Below are 24,315 nucleotides of genomic sequence, written 5' to 3' on the forward strand. Positions count from 1 at the left end.
TGCAAATCTCTTGGTTAACTCAGCTTTAGAGGGTTATTGGTGTTCAAAATTCAATACAGGGTACTCTGCTCTGGGTTAAACTAACTATCACAGAGAGACAGAACAATGCTTCAGAGACAGAGTTCATGATAGAGAATCCCTTCAACTCTGCCAATAGCTAAAAACAATAAGAGCTAATTTGCTGCGGCAAGGCACACAATGGTCATGATCACCTAGCTTACCTACAAAACATTTATAAGCTTCTTAGCTTACACGATACACAGCGTGTTGTACAGAGATCAGTATTTCATATTCATGTCTCAACATTTATGTCTGGTTTCCCCGTCGCGGTGTAGTCAGTTAATTACAAATGACTTTTACAAAGGCTCAAAGCTCAGATGAATGTGTCCCCTTAATCATCATCTGTATGACGTTGGCTCAGAGAAGCAATGGCTGGTGAAAGTCCTGCTTGCTGAGGACCAGACAAACACTGTCACTGCCTATGACATATGTGGAGCAGCTTTTCTGACAAAGCGAAGGAACATTATAGTACCTGTTCAGCATCTTTGACAGCTGTCACTCAAGTGTCAGGGATAGAATTCTTTCCAAAAATGTGGCCATGTGTTCCCTTCTGTTCTGTTTTGACAAAAGACTTTGCATCCTGTTCTGCTTTTATCAGTTCATTAATCAGCAGCAATATTTGTTTTACTCTTCAGATGACTCTTCGGAAAGCCTTATCTTTCACAAGGACATTTCTTCAGTGAAGTGAAGTGATGATTTTCTTATCACAAGACTGACACAGTGACAGGAAGGATGTTGCTTCTTGTATTTGTGTGTGTGTGTGTGTGTGTGTGTGTGTGTGTGTGTGTGTGTGTGAGTGAGATAGTGTGCGTGTGCGTGCATGCATGTGTGTGTGTGTTCTGGAACATTCCTCTCGACATCTTGTTAGTGATCAGTGTAAGATTCATGATCAAGCAGCTGCTGTGACCACCAAAAGTTGGCCAGCAGAATATCCCAAATGGTTATCTTATCATGGTCACAAAGGAAAGGTCCCCACACTGGATTTGCACAGACACCTGGGGTCAGGAAGCAAACTGAGGTGTGAGTGACTGCAATTAATCATAGTATGGGAATGGGGGAGGCCATTGAGAACCATCTCAGTCAGAGAAACCAGATTATCATACAGAACAACAAAAGATTGCCAGACCTGTTTGCATTACAAGCCTAGCTCATTTACATTACTAGGAGGTGTCTTAAAACAGTATATATGGCTAGAATTGGAGATGCTTGTTGTTCAGACCTACACCGCTGAATCCGGAGTATGTTCTACGTGCTTCGTTACTGCACTTTACTGGAATAAAGATTGCTGCATCAGAAACAAAGAAACTTCCTTCATTTCTTACATCAGTTAATGGCCTATTAAGGGCAGACCTGAGCAGGAATGACTCAAGGTAAGCGATGATGCTTGAAAATGTGATGCAGCCATCCGTTATGTTCTCCATAATGATCTGTGTCCTGCTCTTAATTCCTCTCTGTCTAGTTCATGTTTCTTTCTTTCCGTCCTTCTCTGGGAACACAACAAATTACTGTATATATTTATATATATATATATATATATATATATATATATATATATATATATGTGTGTGTGTGTGTGTGTGTGTGTGTATGTGTGTGTGTTTGTGTGAGTGTGAGTGTGAGTGTGAGTGTGAGTGTGAGTGTGAGTGTGAGTGTGTGTGTGTGTTTGTGTGCTGATTAGGAGTTCACCTTCATCAAATTGAGGCTCGCTCTTGAGGGAGAAGCAGAAGCCTCACACACTCTTGAAATTGAAATTGAAAGCCCTTAATGGCATTGCATAGCTTTGCATAAAACTAAGAAATGTAGAGCGCTGCTCCTGTATGTGCCATGAGGAACAACGTATAACGACCACAAGAATACAATACAGTAAATAAAAGATCAAGAAGCAAAAAAATGAGAACTGTGATTTCTCCCAAGGTACGTTGTAGTATTGCACAGTCCTTACATATCCTCCGAGCATAAATAGAAGTAACTTTATTGTCTTACACACGAGAATAAGGTGACTGAACTGGAATAAAGTGACTGAAGTAGTAATATTGCACATTTGACATTCCTCATTTAAGTGCATGTGTGAGTTTATTGTTGTGATAGCCGTTGGGTAGAAACTTGCTTTTAGAAGTGTAATCCTTGCTCCTGTTTTCCAGGGAGTGCAGTGAGCAGCCAGTGATTTTTTGGGCTGTGCTAATTATTCTTTGAATGGCTCTCTTGTCTGCCGCAGTGCAACCAGAGTACCACACCGAAATGCAGTTCGCCAGTACGCTTTCGATGGTGGAGCGGTAAAAGGCCACCAGCAGGTTACACTCCAGGTTGTTTTTCGTGAGCACTCTCAGGAAGTGTAACCGCTGCTGTGCCTTTTTGATGACTACTGAGGTGTTGGCAGACCAGGGGAAGTCATCAGATATGTGGGCTCCCAGGAATTTGAAGGTGTGGACCTTTTCCACAAACACCGTTGATGTGGAGCAGGGACAGGTCTACACTTGGCCTCCTGTAGTCCAGAGTGAGTTATTTTCTTTTTGTGGTGTTCAGTGACAGATTGTTGTCTGAGGACCACACTGCCAGATTCTGTACCTCATCTCTGTAAGCTGATTCATCATCTCCTGAGATGAGTCCGATCACAGTATTGTCATCAGCACATTTGATGAATGTGTTGGTGGGATGAATAGGAGTACAAGTGTACATAGCTATATGTCTACTAGGAGTGCTGAGCGTGTGCTGACCGTGACAGTGGAGGTGAAGTGAGGGCCGGGTTAAACAGTTTGTGGGTGGTTTGTGAGGAAGTCCTTTATCCAGGTGCGGGTGTTTTTATTTTTCTGTGTTATGTAACAGACTTTCAGTCTCAGCTCAACAGAACAGCACAATTCAGTGCAGCTTCCTTTCATATTGAGCTTCTGGCAGCCCAAGGCCAAAGGCTTAGGGCTCCCTGTCCATAGATGAGCAACTTCCCCATGTCGTTTGAGTCACACTATGCTGGTGCACCATGACAAGCAAGATAAAGCATATTAGTCACATCCCATATATAATTGTTTGGTATATCATATAACATGTGTTTGTATAAAAATAATACTTTTAACATTGCTTATATCATAAAAAAATTCATGCACTGGTGTTGCATTTTTGTGGTCCATCAATGTGCTATTTTACTGACAGGCTCTAGACCCACCATCAGACAGAGTTGAGCACAGTCCTTCAGTGCTTTCAGTTTGGCCTAAAAATACAAATATTGCTTTTCAAAAACTACCGCAATGCAGTTGTGATTTTATGTGGAAAGCATAGTTTTACAGGCAAACACTGCCTTACAAGATCTCAGTATTAGAGTACATTGGGATTCCTATGGGAAGTCTACTTTGAAAACCAAATGCTGTACCTGCCATGTTAGAGCCTGGCCTTATTAACCTAAGTGTTACTGCAGCACGCACAGGCTACTGCTACTGCACCCTGCTCCCACTGACTGCTCGAGCCACAGGAAGTGTTTATCGTGTGCTGCAAACAGGGCAGCTGTTGATTTTACAGCACTTTGCCAGTCTCTGGTAGTCAGAGATTGTTACGACTCTTATCTTCTGTGCTCCCATGAAAGGAGGGTCTTATCAGCTGGTAAAATGAAAGCACCTCAATCTTCCTGCTTCCAAAAAAAAAAAAAAACATTTGGATATGTATGCTGACGATATGAAACGAAATCTGTTGGTTTTTGATGGGATGGGCTGATGTTTTTGATCATTGAAAGCGCACGGGCACTGTGAACGATAAAGGCTAAAGCGAAATTTACACCTGCTGTTCCTGTCCTTGCACACAGCGGCAGGCGCACAAAATGACGCTGACGCACCTTGGTGTCATTTTGGCTGGACACGCATCTCCCAAGTTTTGCAACCTGTTGCGCACGGCGTGGTGCAGCTGACGCATATGCCAAATTAACAAGATGACACAAGTCTATGACTCTTCAATGCAGGAGCATAGGGACTCCCTGATGGCGCAGGGGGAGATTACTGCAACAATAGTACAAACGTTTGTGTGGTTTACTTACTTTACAGTCTTGCCTGATGGTCAAAACTTTGCATGTAACCAAAATGTATGCCACAATTTAATTTCCTGATGAAAATCACTAGAAAAAAGAAACAAAAAACACTTCCATAATTCAGTTGAGACCATCTTTTGTTACCATAACAAGTTACGTTAACCTACAGCTATGTATCAGGCTAGTTTTACTGGTGAATAGCAATAAAACACTAACCAGAAACCTTTAGGACCCGTCCAGTTTAATCCCCACATACATACAGGTGATCCAGTTTAACTGTCATGTCATATAGCTTAGGCTATTTCACTGTGCTCTATTTGGCACATTACTTGTTGTTATTGCTGCTTCCAGTGGTTAATCCACAAATCAATAATGGTGATACAGCTAACTGTCAAGTTTTTCCATACGTACTCTCCCGCTGTGCTCTAATTCAGTGCATTTTACTTCCAGCGGTGTAGATGGTATTTTTCTCAGCAGCGACACTTACCATTTAGGTGAAGACTGTAGCGACTTACCCACCCGCCAATCGTGGACATTAAAGGTTTTGGTGCTGTGTTGACGTCACCGTTGGTGCACGCAATGACCAATCCGTCAACCATACCGGCTACTTAGCGGCTGATCTAGTGAAGGTTTCCCACTCAGACTATGCAGTAGCAGACAGACTACTGAGTAGCACTGATACGAAGTGGTGTTCTAGGGCCTTTGTACACCTTGTCCAATATGAAGTTGTTCTGTATAACTACACACAGCAGGGAATAAGGTTAACCTTTGGGTAGACTCCTATTGATTTTCAAGAAATTTTTTTTTTTTTTTTTAGAGTGTGTAGGCTGTAGAGAAAACGAATGAAAAAAAAAAACAGGAAAAAACAAACCATTAGGTGACTGACTGAAAGGCTTGACATCGACCACAGAGATGCTCAATATCTCAAATCAATTGTTTTCTTCCAGAACTAAAGAATAGTCCAATCTATAACTATAATCTATTCTGTATTTAAAAGCTCTGTTTAAGAAAACTAGCATAGCAAAGAGGAGTTCTGCAAGTGTGAACATTTTTATCAGATCTTCATCAGTATGCAAAAAAACTAAAAACACAACACATACACATAGGTGACAGAAAAGAAGACTTTATTGACCCTCTTCACAAATCATTTCAAAAGTAACCTAAGAAGTTAAATAATGATCATCTAAAGTAGATCTGCAAGCAGCGAAAAATCACCCAACTAAAAACCAAAACCTCCGTTACAGTTTTTTTTTTTCAAACAGCAAAAATTTTACAGAAGCACAATTTTTAAATATCTGCTAGCACATGAGAAACACAAAAATAACATATATACTAGTAAATGCATCTGGATTACACCAACAGTTCATGTCATTCTTGGTTTTTTTTTCTGGTTGTTTTCCTTTTTTTTCTGAACTGCTGTAAATAGTCATAGTCAAAGATGACAGGACACATATAAAAGTGTGTCCACAGCTAAAACTGATACTATGACATACTGGATGTACAGTATCTGCAAAAGTATGTGAATATGGATCACCAGACAGGACAGCCAGATCAGTCAAGTATCTACCGCTCTGTCCAGTAAAGCATGGACTGAATACATGTATGTCACTCTACGAGCTGTGTCATATGAGATGGCCTGTTATAACCTACAATGCAGAAACAAATCAGATCATGCACTTCATGAACTTGTTTTGGATGTCCTAAGAAATATTAATGCATGTAACAGTTATAATCGTAATAATAATAACAATAATAGCAATAACAACCGCAATAATGAATTTGTCAATGCAATGTCATGTAAAACAATAAAATCTAGTCTATAGCTTTGATATAAACGACATTCCATAGAATACAAGTTCCAGTTAACATAGCTAAAGAATAAGACCTACAACACAATTTTAAGTACAGCAACCAATTTTTAGCCATTTGTAAAACATCATCTCACCACACCGATCATCTAACTGTGTTGATTCATTCCCTTATTTAGGTTCATTTCCTGAAATATCAATTGTCCACAGCAATATGGCATCACTATAACAAACACTAAATAATGAAGAATGCCTTTTGATCGTTCTTGAAAATTACATTCAAAGGCTAGTTCCATGCTTATTTTGAACCCAAAACCCCCCCTTCATTCTCAGTTATTTAAATTGACAACGGAAAGGATCCCCCAAACACATTTTAAAACAATTTCAGATTCATCCAGTTGTCCAATTGACATGTTATAGAGCTGAACATAAACAACACTGAGATGGCTTCAAATGTCAGGAGGGGTAAATATGTCAAGTTGACATCCTTCAACATCCTTCCCGAAAACCATTCCTTTAGAAGTAAACCATGAATAAACATTGAGAATGGCGAAAAATAAAATAACATTCTGCAGGCAACTGCCTATCAGTTGAAAAACTACTCATAATAAAAAAAAGCCTTTTGCAAGGAACGTGGTGTATTTTTTTAAACCATACAATGCTATTGACACAAGGCTTTAAACAAAAGTGACAATTTAGTCAACTCCCTCCCACGCCGTTTCATCTCAAACATGAGATAGCACATCAAACTCACTGACCATGGCTCAAGCGGTAGCATTCATAACTGCGTAAAGTGAAGAAATACAAACAAAGAGTACATGGATGTGATCGGGGCTGAGGGTATCTGTGGCCATCTGGCCCAGTTCTTTTGCATTAGGAAGAGTGTCGAGCACTGTTACTATCAACTGAGTATGACAAAAGTCAGCCAGCGTCTCTGTATGTATGTGCAAATTAAATATACAGCAAGAAGCAAGTTATTGCATTTTCAAAGTCAAGAAGGGGAAACTGTTTCCGTCAGGGAGGAAAAGATTTTGGAATTCTAGTCTTACATTGTTCATGAGACTATCAAGGGGGAGGGGGTGGGGGGGCATGACAAAGATTACAGCCCTCTTACTGAACTTCCTCCATGACAGATAAAACTAAACGTACAATAAACAACATGCATTTACAGAGCACAGTTAATTGGTCTCCAGAAATGCAGTTGATGACCGCATTGAGCGCACTGTACATAGCGACTGAATAAATAAGCTCTCGAGAACAGACAGAAAGAAGAAATGAAACCGTCTCAATCGCAAACCAAATGAGTAAATATGCAGCATGCTCACACACTGGGCTAAAACTATACAGACAAAAAACAAACAAACAAGTAAACACGCAAAAAAAATAAAAATAAAACTGTGACATTGGCTTACACATAAGCCTACACAATGCATCCAGTGCATGCTCAACATCTGTTATAACCATTCAGTGCACTTCATGTTCTATGTTTTGAGTGTGTTTCCACTGAGAATATCACACAGACACACATCCAACATGACAGCGTGGAATAGTTATAGCAGGAGTTCTGTCAACATTCTGACAATAAAACTACGTAGGTGTGTTATGACTAGCATGTCACAAAAGCAAACAAACAAACAAACCATTTTTATGAATCAATAGGTTTTTCTTTTTGTCACTCACAGCCATATAAACTTCCTGAGAATAAAGCTTCAGTTGGGGTTGATTGCTCAGGTTGTTACGGAGGCTGAGAAGGTCCAAAAAAGAGAGGGGAGTGGAAGGGGGTGGTTGTATCTCCAATAGTGCCATAGAATAGTGGGAGGGTCATCCGTCGCGGGCTTTGAGAGAGAGAGAGAGAGAGAGGGATGTCGGGGGCTTCAGGAAGTCGTCATGGAGGAGGGGTCAGTCCACATAGCCGCCACATCTCTGAACCTGCCAGAGGTATTGTAGGGAGAAGTGACAACCGTTAATTTGTGTCCAATTATCTTGTTCAAACTCAGGGGGCTAGATTATAGCTCTCCAAGGAAAAAGCTTTTCTGCTTGAAGGACTCAAAGACGAGTCTGCATTTGGCATGAATAGGACATGAGTTGCTCCCTGCATGAATTTACTTTGACATAAACTGTGCATTTTCATGTGTAATGGATTGATTTAGGGAAATATTCATTACAGTGAGTGCATTTACAGTGAGTGCTTTTACAGTGAGTGCGCTGGAGACGGGTACAGCAGGAGTGGGTATGGGTTTATAATACCACACTTGTATCCTGTAAATTGATCGAGCATCAATGGGATATAAAATGTATGACCAGAAATGCCATAATACTAACTAAGATCTGATGGAGCTCATTACTGTGCATCTGCAGCAGAAAGCTTGTGAGGGAGCATTGTCTACTCTAGGTCAGTTTTGACGCAGACGTGGCCCTGATTTGGCCCGGATCTGGGAGATGCATGTAAGGTAACTGTAAACCTACCTAGCATTGATGAGATACTGGGCAAGGCTGATGTTGGCGGGGGTTCCGGTGATGGTGATCTGGCGCTCGGATGACCCTTCCATGGCGTTAGCAATTTTGATCTGAGCCCCAGACATCTGGCGGATCTCGTTGATTTTGGTGCCCTGGCGCCCGATTATGCAGCCTATTAGCTGGGAAGAAACAGCAGAGGTATGATGCAATCCCTGTCAACCAATCACAGCCCAGCTCTGGTGACCCAGGAGAGGCTGACCTATTCTAGAAGCGACTGCTCTACAACTGAGAAGCCACCCCTGAGCCCAGAGGCAAGTTTCAGGACAGAGTAAAAGAAGTCTTTGGACACCTTAACTTACAGGTTTCTTGTTATTCCCATTGTATTCATCATTCACCGTACTCCTACCTTGTCACACTATAATTCATTTCCTCATTACACAGGCCTCTAATGATGCCATTTTTACTGCTATGTCACCAACATCCAAACTCATGGGACAATTGTGCGTTTAAGATATTTGGGTAGTTATGAATAATGTTCAGGTGGAAGCTCTGGTTTGTAATGGTCTTTTCCCACTAAAGACCAGGGCCATGTCCTGAAATTGTTTGAAACAGTGTCTTTGATTTCAGAGGTTTTATTGTTGCATTATATTCCATTCCTAAAGTCCCTAGTTCAGCTCCGATTCGGCCCTGCCCCACTCCAGGACCGAGAGGAGGCTGTTTGGACCACAGCCCAACCTCAGGGATGGAAACCAAAAAAGACACCTGGGTTTTACCCCATAGTGGAAATGCACCATAACTAACCCCAGGAAGGGGTCCGGCCCCGGTCTGGCCCCGGTCTGGCCCAGACCTGGGAGATCAGAACCGGATCAGAACAGGGCCGGGTTCTGTTGCTGTTCTAGTGTGTGATAATAACACTGAGGAAGCCAATACTCACATCATTGGGAATGGTGAGCTCATGAGTACTGGCCTGTGGACTGGCATCCACACCTGCAACAGAGAAGGGATGACAGGAGAGGGAGGGATGGGGAGAGAGAGGGAGAGAGAGGGAAGAAGACAGAGAGAAAGAGAGACAGAGAGGTTTAGTGAGGGAGGAAGACGCAGAGGGAAAGTTAAACAAGAAACCCAGAGAGAGAGAGAGAGAAAGGGAGAATAAAAGGAGAGCAAGAAAGTAGGAGGGAGAGGAAAAGTCAAGAGAAAAAAGCCAGAAACAGAGGAACAGAAGAAAAAGATAGAGGCAGAGACCAAGAGAACGAAAGAAAGAGTGAGGGAGAGAGAGGACATCATGTCCACTCACGGGCCAAAAGAATATTAGTCCCGTCCCTCTCACACTTTGAGTTTCTACCTAACCATTTTTTTCAATCCAGCATTTGTACCCTGTGTTTATCTGCATACATGCTTCTGATGCATGTGAGGATGCTGAATGAATGAGCAGTATAGTGCCCCCTTCTGGATACTTAATATCACACCGAACTCATTCTACGACCTGCACCTCTCACTGAGCTTAATCCTGTCGCGCTGAGAAAAACGGACCTCTCCAGACTCAAACCTTTTCCATGTTTATAAAGGAACCAAAGGAAGACCAGAAATAAAAATAAAAAATTAAATAAAAAACCCTCAAGAGCATTGACCAGGCTCGTGTTGAAAAGGGGTGGTAGGAAAAGACGAGACGAAAAAAAGAGAAAGAGAGACAAAGACAAACAGACTGACGGTCGGACGGACAGACAGACAAAAGAGAGAGAGAGAGAGAGAGAGAGAGAGAGAGAGAGTGGTGACTTTCTACGGGTGCTACGGTGAGAAGGAGCGTGTCTTTTAAAAGTGGGGAGCGTGGGTACGTACCAGGGAAAGCGGGGGTGGTCTGTCCGAGGGAGGTAAAGGGGGTTTGCTGCATAGCCAACTGGTGAAGCTTGGTCAACTGCTGAGGGGGGCAGGAGGAGGACAGTGAGACTAAGAGGTTATCATTAGAAACACAGGAGTCGCTCTGAGGCGCCCACAACTCCACCAGACAGACAGACAGACAGACAGAGAGAGGGAAAGAGAGGGAAAGAGAGAGAAAGAGACCATGAGAGAGAGAGAGAGAAAGAGAAATAGAGAGAAAAAGACAGTAAGAGAGAACGAGTGAGAGCGAGGAGAAGCAATGGAACGTTGGTGGTGAAGGAGGAGAAGGCAAGAGCGACAGATAGAGAGAGAGAGACAGAGAGAAAGAGAGACAAACAGACAGACAGACAGAGAAAAGAAAGAAGAGAGTCAAAAGGCTAGAGGAGACTTTAGTAAGACTTGGCCTGAACGGAGATATGAAGCCTACGGGGCGTAAAGAGCCACAGCGGAGGGGGTCTGATTCACCCTGCACCTCGTCCCTCGATTATTGACCAAACATTGAAGACCTTTTAAAGATTAATGATCAATTCGACCCAGTTATGCATGGGTAGGCAATCTTTCCTTACGGATCTCCCTCAAGCCATGTCCCATCAAGTTCTGGAGGGCAGAGATCTAATTTGGTTCTGACAGACAAATTATCACATATCAGAAATGCGCTATTAATATTATGATTAATATTAATATGGGAGGAAGTCGAAGATAAGAGGCATGCAGGCTGCTGGTCATGGTCAAAGGCATCAGTGTCGGGAGGAAGAACACTCACGTCAGGGTGCGGGATGGCGTACTGTCCCTGAATGGTGTAAGCCTGCTGAGAAATGAAGAAGGGGGGTAGAGAGAGAGAGAGGGGGATAGAGAAAGGGGGTGGGGTGGAAGAGAGAGAGAATTAAACCCAAGTAGAGGGACACAAAGAGAGAGACAGACAGTGTATGTCAGTTAGCACTTTGAAACTGAAGTCATAGTTAATGTGCATTTTGTGCATATGAAGATTTTGTTCATGTGTATATCTACATTTCATTTCCTTTGAGTGTCAAACAGCTATAGGTTGTGTGTGTGTGTTAATGTGTTTTGTGCGATTGTGTCTGTGTGCACATGAAAAATGTGCACCTTAAATTGTTAGTGTGTGTGGATGTGTATGTGTGTGTGTGCAAACAATGTGTGTATCTCAGTGTGTTTCTGTGTGTGTGTGTGTGTGTGTGTGTGTGTGTGTGTGTGTGTTAGTATATCTTTGTGTGGCACTCACAGGCAGTGGCTGGTGCTGGAGCAGCAGACTGAGGTTGGCCGTGGAGGAAGCACCCAGGGGGTCGGCCGCCCTCATCTGCCCCCCGGTGAAGATGACGGGAGCGGCGGCGGGCTTGGGCCGGTAGGGGATGGTGGCACCTTTGGGAGGGGACTTAGAGAGGCACAGGTGGGAGCAGAGGAGGAGGAGGAGGAGGAGGAGGAGGGGGAGACGGAGAGATGAAGGGCAGAGAGGAGAGAGAGAAGGGGAAAGAGAGAGGGGCGCAAGGCAGACACAGTATTAATCCACAGGTCCATGTCAGAGAGAGGGACTTGAGAAACTGAGGAATGGAGGGAACGTAAGAGAGAGAGAGAGAGAGAGAGAGAGAGAGAGAGAGAGAGAGAGAGAGAGAGAGAGAGAGCAAAGAAAAACTGTGGATCTGGCTTCATCATCTGTCTCTCAGTAATCAGATGTTAACATTGAAGAAAGGATAAGATAGAAGTTGTTCTTTCTAAGTTTGACTAATTTAAGCAATGCATTGTGATCCATAGTCCCTGTACTATTAGATGACGTATAATGTATTAAGTCCTAATGAGTATTAGCACAGTGATACATTGTAATTACATCAAACCAGGGTGGGGTTAGAGTTAGGACAAGGGCTAGGTTTGGGTTCATGTAACTGCAAAGTATCAAAGTGCTGTCACACATTGAGAGATAGTGAGTTGAACTGCATTTAACAGTATAGGTCCAATGTACCAAGGGCTATGTAGTATATAAGGTTACCCAAGGTGTTTTCTCTGGGTTGCACTGATGCAAACACTATGCACTATTCACTGATGCAACAATCTTCATATTTTTTAGACATGTAAAGTCTCAGCAAGCTTCAAGTTTGTCGTGAAACATATATTGGAAATATAAATCACATATCATGACACGTGAACAGGGTTGTGATTGTTGGCCATTTCATATTTTAAAAAGACATTAAAGTATTGCTTTGAAAAAAAAGAAGTGCTTTGCTTTTTAAAGTGCAGAAAGATGAGGGATTCTGTACAAAGACACGTTAAGGTCAGATTTTCCTAATTGACTCAAAGTACATGCTTGAAGCAGGCCTTACTGAAATGTCATTTGATGGCTGTCATTTGGAGCAGGCTAAGTCTCTGTGCTCTGGTAATTGGTAGTAACCACTAGAAGTAGATGTTCCTTCCATTAGAACCACAGACAGACATTTACACACACACACACACAGTACAAACATACACCCACACATCTGCACCCAAACAAACATAAATACACACACACACAAACACACACACACACACACACACACACACACACACACACACACACACACTCTCTCTCTCTCACATTCACCTACCCCCCCCCCCCCCCCCCCCCCCACACACACACACACTTTCTCTCACATTCACCTACCCACACACACACACACACACACACACACACACACACACACACACACACACACACACACACATATAGGGCCCAGTACCTCCAGCATCACCACACAGATCTGCTTCACACACTGGATGATGGCTTCTGGCGTGCCGGAGATGGTGACTGCTCTCTCTGTGGAGTTGGGCAGCATGTCCCCTGCCACCTGCACCTGGGCACCTGTGGACTGCAGAGAGAGAGAGAGAGAGATACCACAGGTCAATATCCTCCAGCCAAACACTTTGGTTTTACAATGACTTCTGTCAAAGACGACAATGACGACGACAAAGATGGATCTAACCTCCCTCTCTAGGTGTGAGTGATGAATACTTACAGGTGTAGTGCTATGGAGGAGAGTATGAGTGGATGTTCAAGATAAACTGCACAAGAAAAGGCCCTTTTCTGTTCTTGTATTTTCTGGAAGTTTGCTATTCTAACAGTAAACACAACATTTCCAAATCATTCTTCTTACAGAAGTTGTTGTCAACGTCTGAACTTAACTCTGACAGGCCAGGACTAATGGAGAGGCAAACAAACAACAAAAAGAATCACAGAATCAACCACGCAACTAATATTCTGTGAATGGACAGGCAAGGGATGTTTCAGGACTTGTCTCAGGTGTTTGCTATGCATTGATTTGTATTTGTCAGTGCCTGAGGCATGTAAACAAATCAGGCCTATAATAGAAAACAATGCAGAGGAAGACAATGTTTCTCATCACGCCTTCAGAATCACATACTTGTGTTGGGCCTGTGGCGTTCTTGTTTTATTAACAACAAAAACCACATGCTCTACCTTAAAGTCTACTGAGTGCTGCTTTTCAGTTCACACAGAAAATCCATACTTTTCAGAAACCAGCAGGCCAAGGCATAACACACTGAGCCTGTCTGTCTGAGAAAACTAAAACCTTGTATTCTCCTGTTTGATACCGGTAATAATCTCACACACACACACACACACACACACAAACACACCCTTTACCCTTACCCTCTCTCATCTCCTTAATCTTGGAGCCCCCTTTTCCCAATGAGACTAAAGCCTTGTACTCTCTGGTTCCGGTTATAAACACACACACACACACACACACACTACTAAGGAACCCCTTACCTCTCTCATCTCCTTAATCTTGGAGCCCCCTTTCCCGATGAGGGAGCCACACTGGCTGGCCGGGACCACCAGGCGTAGGGTAACTGGTGGTTTGCTGGTGGCTGGGCTGTTGCTCATGGAGTTGATGATGTCCTGAGGGGGTACATGACACGGAACATTCCAGATCACAGTTCCTCATAATGCTCAAAGAACTCCCAGGAGCATTCTAGGTTTTTTTGCAGAACTCTTACTCTAAAAATGGGGCAATTAAGAACTACATGAAGTATTCCAACTAAAATAGCAAACGTTCTACTTAGAACACACTGATGACAGAAGCTTTGTCTTAACTTTATCTTTATCAAAGAACAAAGACTTTCTTGAAGCATCACACAAATGTATCAGCTATAGTGAAACCAACTTTATGAAACCAAAGTTTCTTCACAAAGTGTGAAACAATACAGTGAAGTCAAATATTTATGAAGCACACACCGCTCATGGTAGCTGAATGCTTTTTTTTGGAGAGACAGTTTGGCTTGATGAATAATAATCGTTAGAGCCCATTGTGAAAAATTAGAGCCCATTGTAGCTTAAGATGTTTCTATTATATGTCCAACAATAAGACATTCCCAATGCAAATCTGTTTTAAATATACGTAAAGTACAGCATTTATATTTATATAAGTACCTCTTCAAATTTGTAGGCGATCATGGCAAAGGCCTTAAAAATGGCATCTGTGGGGCCGGTGATGGTGACTATCCTCTCAGGGCAGTTCCCCTCCGAAATGTTGATGCGTGCACCACTCTATGAGAACCACAGGAACAGGAACCATTTGCATTACCTCAGTTCAATTCAATTCAATATGATTTCAATTCTACTAATAATTATTCTACTTAAATGAATACGCTTTTGCTCATCCAAAACACAACACAATTCTGACATAGATTTTAAACATATAATAGAATTGCCTGCTGACCATATTGTAACAGTGATAAAGTCACTTTTAGACCGTAGACCGCTTACCTCTTCACGCATTTTTTTGACAGTTTCTCCTTTCTGAAAAGTGAAGATCAGTAGAGTCACTAGACTGTTTCATTACTAAAATCTTAGGTTCTTGTAAATTATATGTTATAATTACACACAATAAAAGTGTCCATTTACCTTTCCGATGATGCTACCAACCTCCTGCAAAATGACAAGCAAATGAACAAATAAATTCCATAATACTCTAACGATATGGGTCAAATGGGCACCCATGCATTACTTTATTTACATATTTGTCTTTTATTATTATTATGCATTTTTGCATCCTCACCTTGCCATGCATCAGAAGCCGGATAGTCAGAGTGACATTCAGCCCGCCTTCGGACTGGACTTTGGCAGGTTCCATTATGGGGTCGGTTGAGAAGGGCTGGGTGTGATCAAGTGCAGAGGGATCCGATAGGGCCAGAGTGTCGGTGATGGGAAGGACAGCCAACCAGTCAGCTGCAGTGGACAAGATTGGCAGGTGTACAGTAAGGTTTAAGGTGATACACACTAATATAAACATATATGTTTGCAAACGCACACCTGCTGAAACACACATACACATACACATACACACACACGCACGTGCACACACACAATATAAACCACCACTATTATGCATCATTGAGAAGAATAGCACACATCATCTTAGGAACTACCACGTGAATAATGGTAATCTCAAAGCATCATCTCCCATTTTATACCACATGAAGCCACAAGGGGGAGTAGTCTTATCACAATCCTCAATGGGATCATGGCATGGATGTATGGATGATTGCTTTGAGAGGAGATATAGAATTATGTTTTTCATGGGAGAGTATTAAGCCTGTGATAATACCATCTTAGTCAAATCTGGGAAACCTACAGTATATGACAGAACCAGGGGAATATTTCCTATAACACACAGCAACTATGCATCCTCACTGTTCAGTGTCCTAACCATACAAGCCAAGCACTCTGCTGTATCTGATGAAGACCCAGCATCAACAACCTCATACTTTAGTGGCAGTGGCTGTCTCTGTTGTTCTTAGTGGCCACCCATCTTGGTTAGCTCACACAAGTCTGCCAGAGACCACATCTAAAACTCATCTTTGCCACCGGTGTTCCTCAAGACAATGTTCCTTCACAAACAATCATAAACAGCCATCCGTCATCAGCATCAGTTACTATACTGCAGCTCTGAAAGCGCTCTGGACTTCAGCCGTGTCTGCTAAGAAGCCTCGGAGTGGACGGGGAAAGTGGATAGAGATGGGATCGGCGCTGTTGTTGCCAGCTGTCCTCCTCCAATCTCTCAGAGGATGCTGGGATTACATAAAGCCCTAATCCGGGTTAAGACCATCCAGAGGTTGGAGGGCAGCGTAGCCAGCGCACAGAAATAATCCACAAATAACCGGCCCAGATGACGGCTCAGGGTCCAGCCAGAGAGAGATAGCACGATGAAGAAATCAAAGCCACAGCATTACAAAACTGTTGCCGGGGACTGAGGGCGGTATTATGGGATGCCATCCATCTACAGGACTGCTTTCTTGTACAGTAGCCTAGTGCCACAGGAGAGAAATAAAATTAACAGGAGAGCTCCTGTGAAATGAAAAATAAAATAGTTCTGTTTCCCTCTGTGTGTGTGTGCGCTGTGTGTGTGAGTGAATGAGAGAGAGAGAGAGAGAGAGAGAGAGAGAGAGAGAGAGAGAGAGAGAGAGAGAGAGAGAGGCGCGAGGCAGGAGGGTGCATTTTCCAAGGTCTTTGCACAAACAAAATGGCCTCATGTTTGAACAAATGCCAGCTCCAAGGCATGGCCTACTCAAAGGCTGCTTCCTTTTCCTGTTCTCCCCCTTCTCTCTCCCTCCCTCATTATCTACCTTCCCTTATCCCTCTGCCTTGACAGGACAGGGGAGATGCTATCTGTCTCCTTGTCGAGCATTGACACATACATATTAACAGTTGTGCTAATTGAGCTGCAAGAGCGCAGCCTTGTTTTCTCTCTGTCTCTCTCTGTCTCTCTCTCTCTCTCTCTGTGTAGTGTGCACCATTGCTTAGAGAGGACGAGCCGCGCTTCTCACGGAGGTGACATCTGATGGGGAAAGTGGGTCAAGCCTTCTGCTAAAGAGCTTCTGCCCCCTTCCTCTGTGGCGGCTATCGAATTAAGCACGCTTCGCGCTCGACTGAGCACCGCTCCGAAAAAACGCTCCCTTTTTTTCTCTCTTTCTCCAGCCCCCCCCCCCACCCCCAACTCTGCTGCTCTGCACTGCAGACTGCGCAGCAATGTTAAAGGGAGGAAGAGAGAGAGAGAGAGAGAAAGAGAGAGAGAGAGAGAGACTTTTCTTTTCTCGTTGTGATTTAGTTTTAATACTTAAGGGCAGCCTGCGGTATGCAGAGCAGCTCACAATGAACGATGTGTCGTCCCTTTCAGAGCCAGCCAAGTGAAAGCAGATCCACGGAGCAAAAAGCCAATACAGACAACCCCCAGAACAAAAGAACCAGGATGAGAGAGAGAGCCAGGAGACTTCTCTAACGGCTTCCCCAGCTTCACTGCAGGTCGTGACCCTCACAGGCAGGACAAGGGACAGGTGACTGTCCGACAACTGACGTGTCAAAAAGAACAAGCCTGTTACATAAACCTGACACACTGGGTTATGACTAATTAAAATACCCTTGAATGAGAGTCATGGGGAACAAGGGTTTGGCTGTTTCAGACACGGGCCCACTTAGGGACTTGAGGAATAGGTGATGAACTAACACCTTGCTGCAGTGAAAGCGTCCAAATATTTCAGACTTATCTGGACATATCTGTAAAAAATGGACACACGATAGCAATGCAATGACAGAATAAACCAATGAAATGGAGTAAATATGTAGTGAATCCTTTAAGAAAATCTTCAGAAATGTGTTTTTTTGTGACCCAAAGTGTCACTGTGGGCCTCTGTGTTTATAGGGAAAAACAGATTTCAGTTATCCTATAATATTAGAGAAATCAAAATATCAGAAGCTAGAGATTTAAACTAACATCTATTTGACAAATAGTAACTAAGCCGATTTCTGGAACACATTACTCTTTGACTTCGTGTCCATAGTCGAATGCTAACTGGAGCAAGAGATTGATTCTAACAGCCGACTGCAGTAACCTCTTGGTTCCAGGAAATGCTAAAGGGTTCTACATGGGTAAAAAGTGATGGTTTTGCAGTACCATGACCATGAGGTCTTACAGGTGTAGTGCACTGGAGGTGTCCTTTCTAGCACTCTGTTTAACCCTGCTGTGCTAGACTGTAGCAGGTCAGTGACAGGTGAACAGAGAGTGACTGACTCCAGAGCACGTCTGGGCCGGATCGGGGCCGGATCTGGTGGCTGGATGTGAGAACACTCAGCTCATGCAAAGCCTCTTACAACACCCCAGTCTGGACAGGATTTGTATCCACTGCGTCCCTCGTTCTGACCCTAAGATTAAATAAAATGAGAGAAAATACCCACATCGAAGGCAAGAGGCTTCATCCACAACACCCACATGCATGTTACACCGAATCATATTCAATTCAGGTCACTTGGACAGTGGCAAAACAAATGATTAAATGTTGCCACATATCCACTTCAGGGAAACACTAATCTAGTATTCTATTTTATGCAGCTGTGTAATCCATTTTTTTCTATAAACAAAGTCAAATTAAGTGGTGTATGTTGATGTGATGACATGTATATTGCCCACAGCACACTTAGAAAATAGAAACTTCCAAAAGGCAGCTCAATAACAGCACGACTGTAATAAGATTATACAACCACTGCGATCAACTGATGATAACGTCTCCTCTCACTCGTGCACAGTTTGGGAACACAGGGATCATAAAATGACTTCTCAAACCTCTGTACAAACCCGCCACACTTTGACCACCAAGTCCACTTTGACTACTTTTCTCTCTGTTACGGATTAATAAATAATGACTATATCCCGGCAGCAAAGTAAGTCTCAGAATTTTTTCCAGTGGTTAATCACTCTCACAGCGTTTAATCAATATCTCTCACCACAGGACGTCATGGCAAAGAGATCACGAGGGCCGTATCAGGAAGATAGATGGGGACAGAGACAAAGTCTGCTCCCAACCGTACGTTTGATCTTCATTTGATGGTCCCCACAGACTCAGCACCAAAAAGACAGACTAGGATGAGATTTGGTGCGGCAAGGATGAGTATTAGGCTGTCACCGGATTGGACTGAAGGTTATGGATGTGTGGGGATCCAGCAGCACACTGTAGGTGCTCTTTGGAGACCACAGCACACAGACTATTCATTCTTTTCAGCCCTGAACCAGTTTATGACCGATGATCGGGACGAATTGTCACAGTGATGATAATTGCGGTAATGATTGTGGAGGTTGTCCAGTTTCAAGTTGGCAGTACATACTGAACACATTGCATTCTGTGTGGTCATTATATCCCTACAAAGAGTCCGTTGGCTCCAAGGTTTCATATCAAAAATGAAGTACTGATGCGATCCACTCACTCAATCACCAAAAAATGTAAGCGAAACCTAAACAAAAACTTTGCGTCGAGAATAATTACCCAGTTCGTTTTCAAACTGCGTCGTTATTTCTCCTGGACAATGGCATATGGCAGAGTCGTAATTAAGGCAACAATGACTCGGGCCCCTGCTGCAAGCCTTATGTGTGTTTCTCATGAGAATGGAGGCATGCTTCTGCCTTTTGTGTTTGCTCACTGAGAGACCACGACTTAGGGTCTCGCCTCACACACAATTACAGTCAAAACCAATACGAAGAAACATTCCATCCGCATCGAGTCTTTAGAACGTGCGCCATGAATTAATAATGCACCCACCATGATCCTGTTTACGTCATTAATACAGCATTACATCACTGATGCAAAAGACGAATAAAAATGATGACCAATGTCAACCTCGTCTGTCCACTTGACTTTGTCCAACACCACGCATTTCAAAATGAAAATCAAAACCTCAACGGCCCTTAACCGGTCAATGTCTAGTAAAACGACCCATCAGAAGACAACGATAAAACACAAAAGAACTAAATGGCTATCTACGCATTGTGATTTAGCTGATTATTTATATATATATTTGCTACATTGACCACAAGAGGAAGAAGCAGAAGGCAAAAGCATTATTTTTTAAAGAGGCTTTACCTTTGTGCTGCGCCACACAGATGGCCTCCACTTTCGACGTTTGCGAAAAGATTAAAGATAGAAAAAAACGTGCACAACACACACAGGGAAAATTATTTTTTCCCCCTCGCGTTTCGCCCAGCTTAGATCGAACGTTGACATCTGATTGGTCCACTGACAGCGACACGTGGGCGGGCCGTGGAATCACGTGACCTCTGGAAAAACGACAAAATGGTGAAAAAGCGAGGCTCGGGTCTGTGCAAATTTTTTCGGGGCGCGATTCGTCAACACTGCCAGTGCTGCCACTTTGTGTTGTGGTGAAAGAGGGTCAATGGGTGAGGGGGTGCCCAAGCTGAGGGGGACCCCCCCTCCTTCTCCCAGGGGATGATGGGAGCTGCCCACTGAGGCACACTGGCATCCGAGAGCACCCATTGGGTGATGCTTCATCGCTGCAACCTCTGCCCTCGGGCCCAGGGCGAGATCGCGCATCAGAACACCACTTTTATTCCTGTTAGGTTCTGAGGGGACAGAGCAGGCATCAGCCTTGGTGGACGGCCATTTCCAGAACAGCAAGTACACAAAACACACACACACATTCAAATGTACACAAACATACTTACATATAGGCCAAATACACACATGTGGTGCACATACAACCACATTCACCCCAGTCACCACACACACATTTAAAGATGCAGCTTCTGGCGTGGACACACATGCATGAATACACACACAAATTAACACACTTACTGTAGAACCCAACCCAACCCCTCATGAATGGTAAACAGACGACAGTATCATATTAAACAACCCGCCCCCATTATACCCCTACACACACAAACACACACTCACACACACACAGGGCACGCGGTAGGGTAAATGTGTTAATATGCTGGACATAAGGGGGAGAGGGGGTGGGGGGAGGACAGACATCTCTGGACTGAAGTCCGCAGTATGGGTCCTCTCCACCGATTTTCTCCTACATTTGAAATCTCATGGCTCGAATTAGGTTGGGCTTTAGTGACATCCCTCTGGGATTAACAATCCCTGCGCAAATCCACCGAGATGTCAGATGCACAAGAATTAATCTCCAGTCATCACGGCTCCATGCCAGGTCTACGGCACGGGCTGAGTGGATGTATATCTTTGGGGGTTAGGGGGGGTCTGTGTGTGTGTGTGTGTGTAAGTGTGTGTATGTGTGTGTGTGAGTGTGTAAGTGTGTGTGTGTGTGTGTATGAGGAGGGGTTGGGGGGTATCGCATTAGACACAACATAGACAATGTAATTTGTGTGTGTCCCAATTCCCTGATTGTTTCCCTGGACAGTTCAGTGATCATATGCATAAGGCTCTCCCCCCAAAAATATCACTAAATCATCGTCCCTCCCACATTATGTGTTTGCCTTTTGTGAAACCAAAGCCAATGAGGGGTTTTATTTGTTATTGTTATTATTGTTGTTTTCTCAGTTGAACATTCGTAAACATCTCTCAAAGTGGTACATCACTGCAGCCGAACCATAGGGTAACATCAAGTGTAGATCGAGCACGTTGTCTGACTATTGGATGGCCTGCAGGCATGGCACAAATAGAGCAGTAAATTTGTTCCACATTAAGCCGGAGACAGTGAATGGGAAAGAAAAGACTGCTAAGTCAGAGGAAACCGTTTATATTCAAACAAGGACTATGGCTCTTCCTCATTGTCCTTCAGACACAGGCCAGCCATATCGGAACTTTTAATGACTTGGAAGCATCTCTTAATTCCATTAGTGCGCTGTGTGTGGGAAAAAAAAGCAATTTTCCAATTTGACCAAAACCTTTCTATACTGTATGAGTGCATTCCATCACCTGACAGAAACATCCCACTGCACCTATGACATATAAAAGAGCTAATTGCTGCCTAGAGGACACATAATCTGTCTATCAGCAAGTCTGGTGAGAAAGTTCACAGGTCATCTTTTCTCCATGCTGCTCTTTGTCCTCGTCTCTTCACAGACTAAACTGAATAATGAACACAGGGCAGCGACAGCCCAAATAACACGTCAAATATATTTGCAGTTATACAGTTATAACATTTAACAACAACACTGAAACAACACTGATCATTTAGTGTCTTGTGGACTCCAACCCTTGGCAAGGGAATAAGTGACCAAGAAAGAAAGAGCGACCAAGAAAGAAAGAGAAAAAGAAAGAAAGAAAGGAGTGATGGAGAGACAAGAGAGAGAGCTACAAAAGCGCGGCGGCTGGAGACAGCAGGCCACAGACAGGCAGAGTCAGACGTTCCCAGAGCCAGACTGTGTGTACGAGGCTGCGGCTGCACAGGCAAGAGGGGGAGTATTGGTAAAGCAGCCCAAAATGGCCCCCAGCAAGGTGACCAGTTGGCCCCTGTGAGCGGGCCGGCCCCTGTCCCCATGTCATCATCCTTAGCAGCAGATGAACCAAGAGAGGCGTGAAGGAGAGAGTGATCAGAGAGAGGGAGAGAGCCATTGCTTTCCGATGGCGTGTGTGTGTGTGTGTGTGTGTGTGTGTGTGTGTGAGAGAGAGAGAGAGAGAGTGAGAGTGAGAGTGTGTATGAAAGCTTGTGTGTAGTGAGCATCTGTGTGTGTATACGTTTGAGAGAGCAAACAAGATCTTTCCGATGGTGTGTGTGTGTGCTCATGTGTGTGTATGGGTGTGTGTGAAAGAGTGATTCCAATTACAGGGCTGAGCTGAATAAAAGTTAATTAGAGACGAGGATGAGCGGCAGGGGAGTAATCAGAGTTGTGCCGCTAGGAGAGTTGTTCATTAAATCAATAGGTTTTAATGAACATGATTAACAGCTTTCAACTGTACGCAGGAGATGACCTAGTGCTTGATTTATTAATCTACGACGTGCAAGTTAATCTAAATGGCGCACCTATCATGGGACAAAATATGAAAGGGATTACTAGCTGTGCTTGTCAGGGAAATGGATAATGTGCTGTGACCAGAACGTCCTGGAGAAGAACATTCAGTTTTGGTTCTCGAAGTTCGGCAACCATGTCCAGTAATGCAACCACACTTGCTGTAAACATGAACCCTCCAAACAAAGTTCTGAAATGAAATTCAAGAAGAGAACTAGCTGTCATCTTTTGAATCACCTCTACTCCCTTTAACACAACTCTAAATACACTCAAAGTCAACATACACCGAAAGTCAAAGTATAAACTCTAAGTAATAAAAAAAAAAAACACAAACAAAAAATAACAGACCACAGTAAAGTCACACGTGTATTTCACCGATCAATACCCAGTTGGATCAATAAAAGCTCACTCTCAGAGCATCATTTCCATGACACCCTGGTATGGAGCGGAGGGCAGCGAGCGGAAAGGGAGGCTGCAGTAATGGAGGTGACCTCAGAGATGCGGGTCGGTGTGCCTTTGCTACAATAACTCCTTTGTACGTGTCTGAAAGGACGTTCTTCCACGGCTCTCCTCTCCTCCTTCCTTTTATCGGTCGGAGCGGTCTAAGAGCATGCATAGCTGCAGCCACGGGGCACAAGGGCAGAGCAGCGCACGCCTCACACAGGGACAAAAGGCCACGGCCAGCTTCCTCTCCTCCCCACTAAGACTGTTTTGCCGCGGAGATGTCATCGCTCCCTGTTTCTCCCTCTCCCTCTCTCTTTCTCTTTTATTCATTATTCCTTTCTTTCTCTCAGGTTCCATCCCTCTCTCTCTGTCCCTTTCCCTCTCTCTCTCTCTCTCGCTTTCATTCTGTCCCCCCTCACTCTCTAATGGAAAACGAACCTGACCTTCTTTATGGCTGCTGTCAATGCAGCTGAGGGCTGGGAGCAGAATCCGATAAATAATGACAGAAGGTTCACACAGAGCTGCGCTCAGGCCACTGTTATCTTACATGGCAAATCAGAGGGACTGTATGAGAGCATACATCAGAGCAGGCACCATTTGTGCGTGTGTGTGTGTGTGTGTGTGTGTGTGTGTGTGTGTGTGAGTGTGTGTAGGTGTATAAAAAGATTGTACACACATGATGTGGTGTGGAAGACATGCAAAAAAATAAATGTCCTCAATGATCAATGCACATCCAAACTTTTTAAAGAGCACACCACTCAGTAATCAGTATTACAGTTTTGAAAAATATTAGTATTAATAACATACTAAATACCGAGTTATGCAGAGTTTCAAAACACTGTGTTTCAGTTTTAATTTCACAATACAGTTCCACTGCAGGGCCACTGCGAATTCTCAT

The 24,315-nt window shown here is 43.6% G+C and overlaps 1 protein-coding gene across 9 annotated transcripts; it reads right to left on the reverse strand.

The window, feature by feature from the left end:
* Positions 1–5,173: 5,173 nt before the first annotated feature.
* Positions 5,174–20,392, reverse strand: LOC105894550 (poly(rC)-binding protein 3). 9 transcript variants are annotated; one of them, XM_031558803.2, is made up of 13 exons: positions 20,119–20,392; positions 15,270–15,439; positions 15,116–15,139; positions 14,978–15,010; positions 14,642–14,758; positions 13,979–14,110; positions 12,930–13,058; positions 11,447–11,596; positions 10,970–11,014; positions 10,168–10,246; positions 9,266–9,318; positions 8,341–8,510; positions 5,174–7,803 (listed from the first exon to the last, which is right to left on the reverse strand). In XM_031558803.2, the coding sequence occupies exons 2-13, from the start codon at positions 15,342–15,344 to the stop codon at positions 7,749–7,751; spliced, it is 1,062 nt and encodes a 353-aa protein (XP_031414663.1). In that variant the 5' UTR covers positions 15,345–15,439; positions 20,119–20,392; the 3' UTR covers positions 5,174–7,748. The 9 variants fall into 9 exon arrangements, 7 of the variants coding, with proteins under 7 accessions (XP_031414663.1, XP_042558837.1, XP_042558835.1 ...); XM_042702903.1 differs by lacking the exon at positions 20,119–20,392 and adding an exon at positions 18,989–20,090 and having other exon boundaries at positions 10,168–10,243; positions 10,970–11,011; XM_042702901.1 differs by lacking the exon at positions 20,119–20,392 and adding an exon at positions 18,989–20,090 and having other exon boundaries at positions 10,970–11,011.
* Between the last annotated feature and the right edge of the window lie 3,923 nt (positions 20,393–24,315).

This window comes from Clupea harengus, chromosome 21, assembly GCF_900700415.2.
Source record: "Clupea harengus chromosome 21, Ch_v2.0.2, whole genome shotgun sequence".
NCBI classification, from domain to species: Eukaryota; Metazoa; Chordata; class Actinopteri; order Clupeiformes; family Clupeidae; genus Clupea; species Clupea harengus.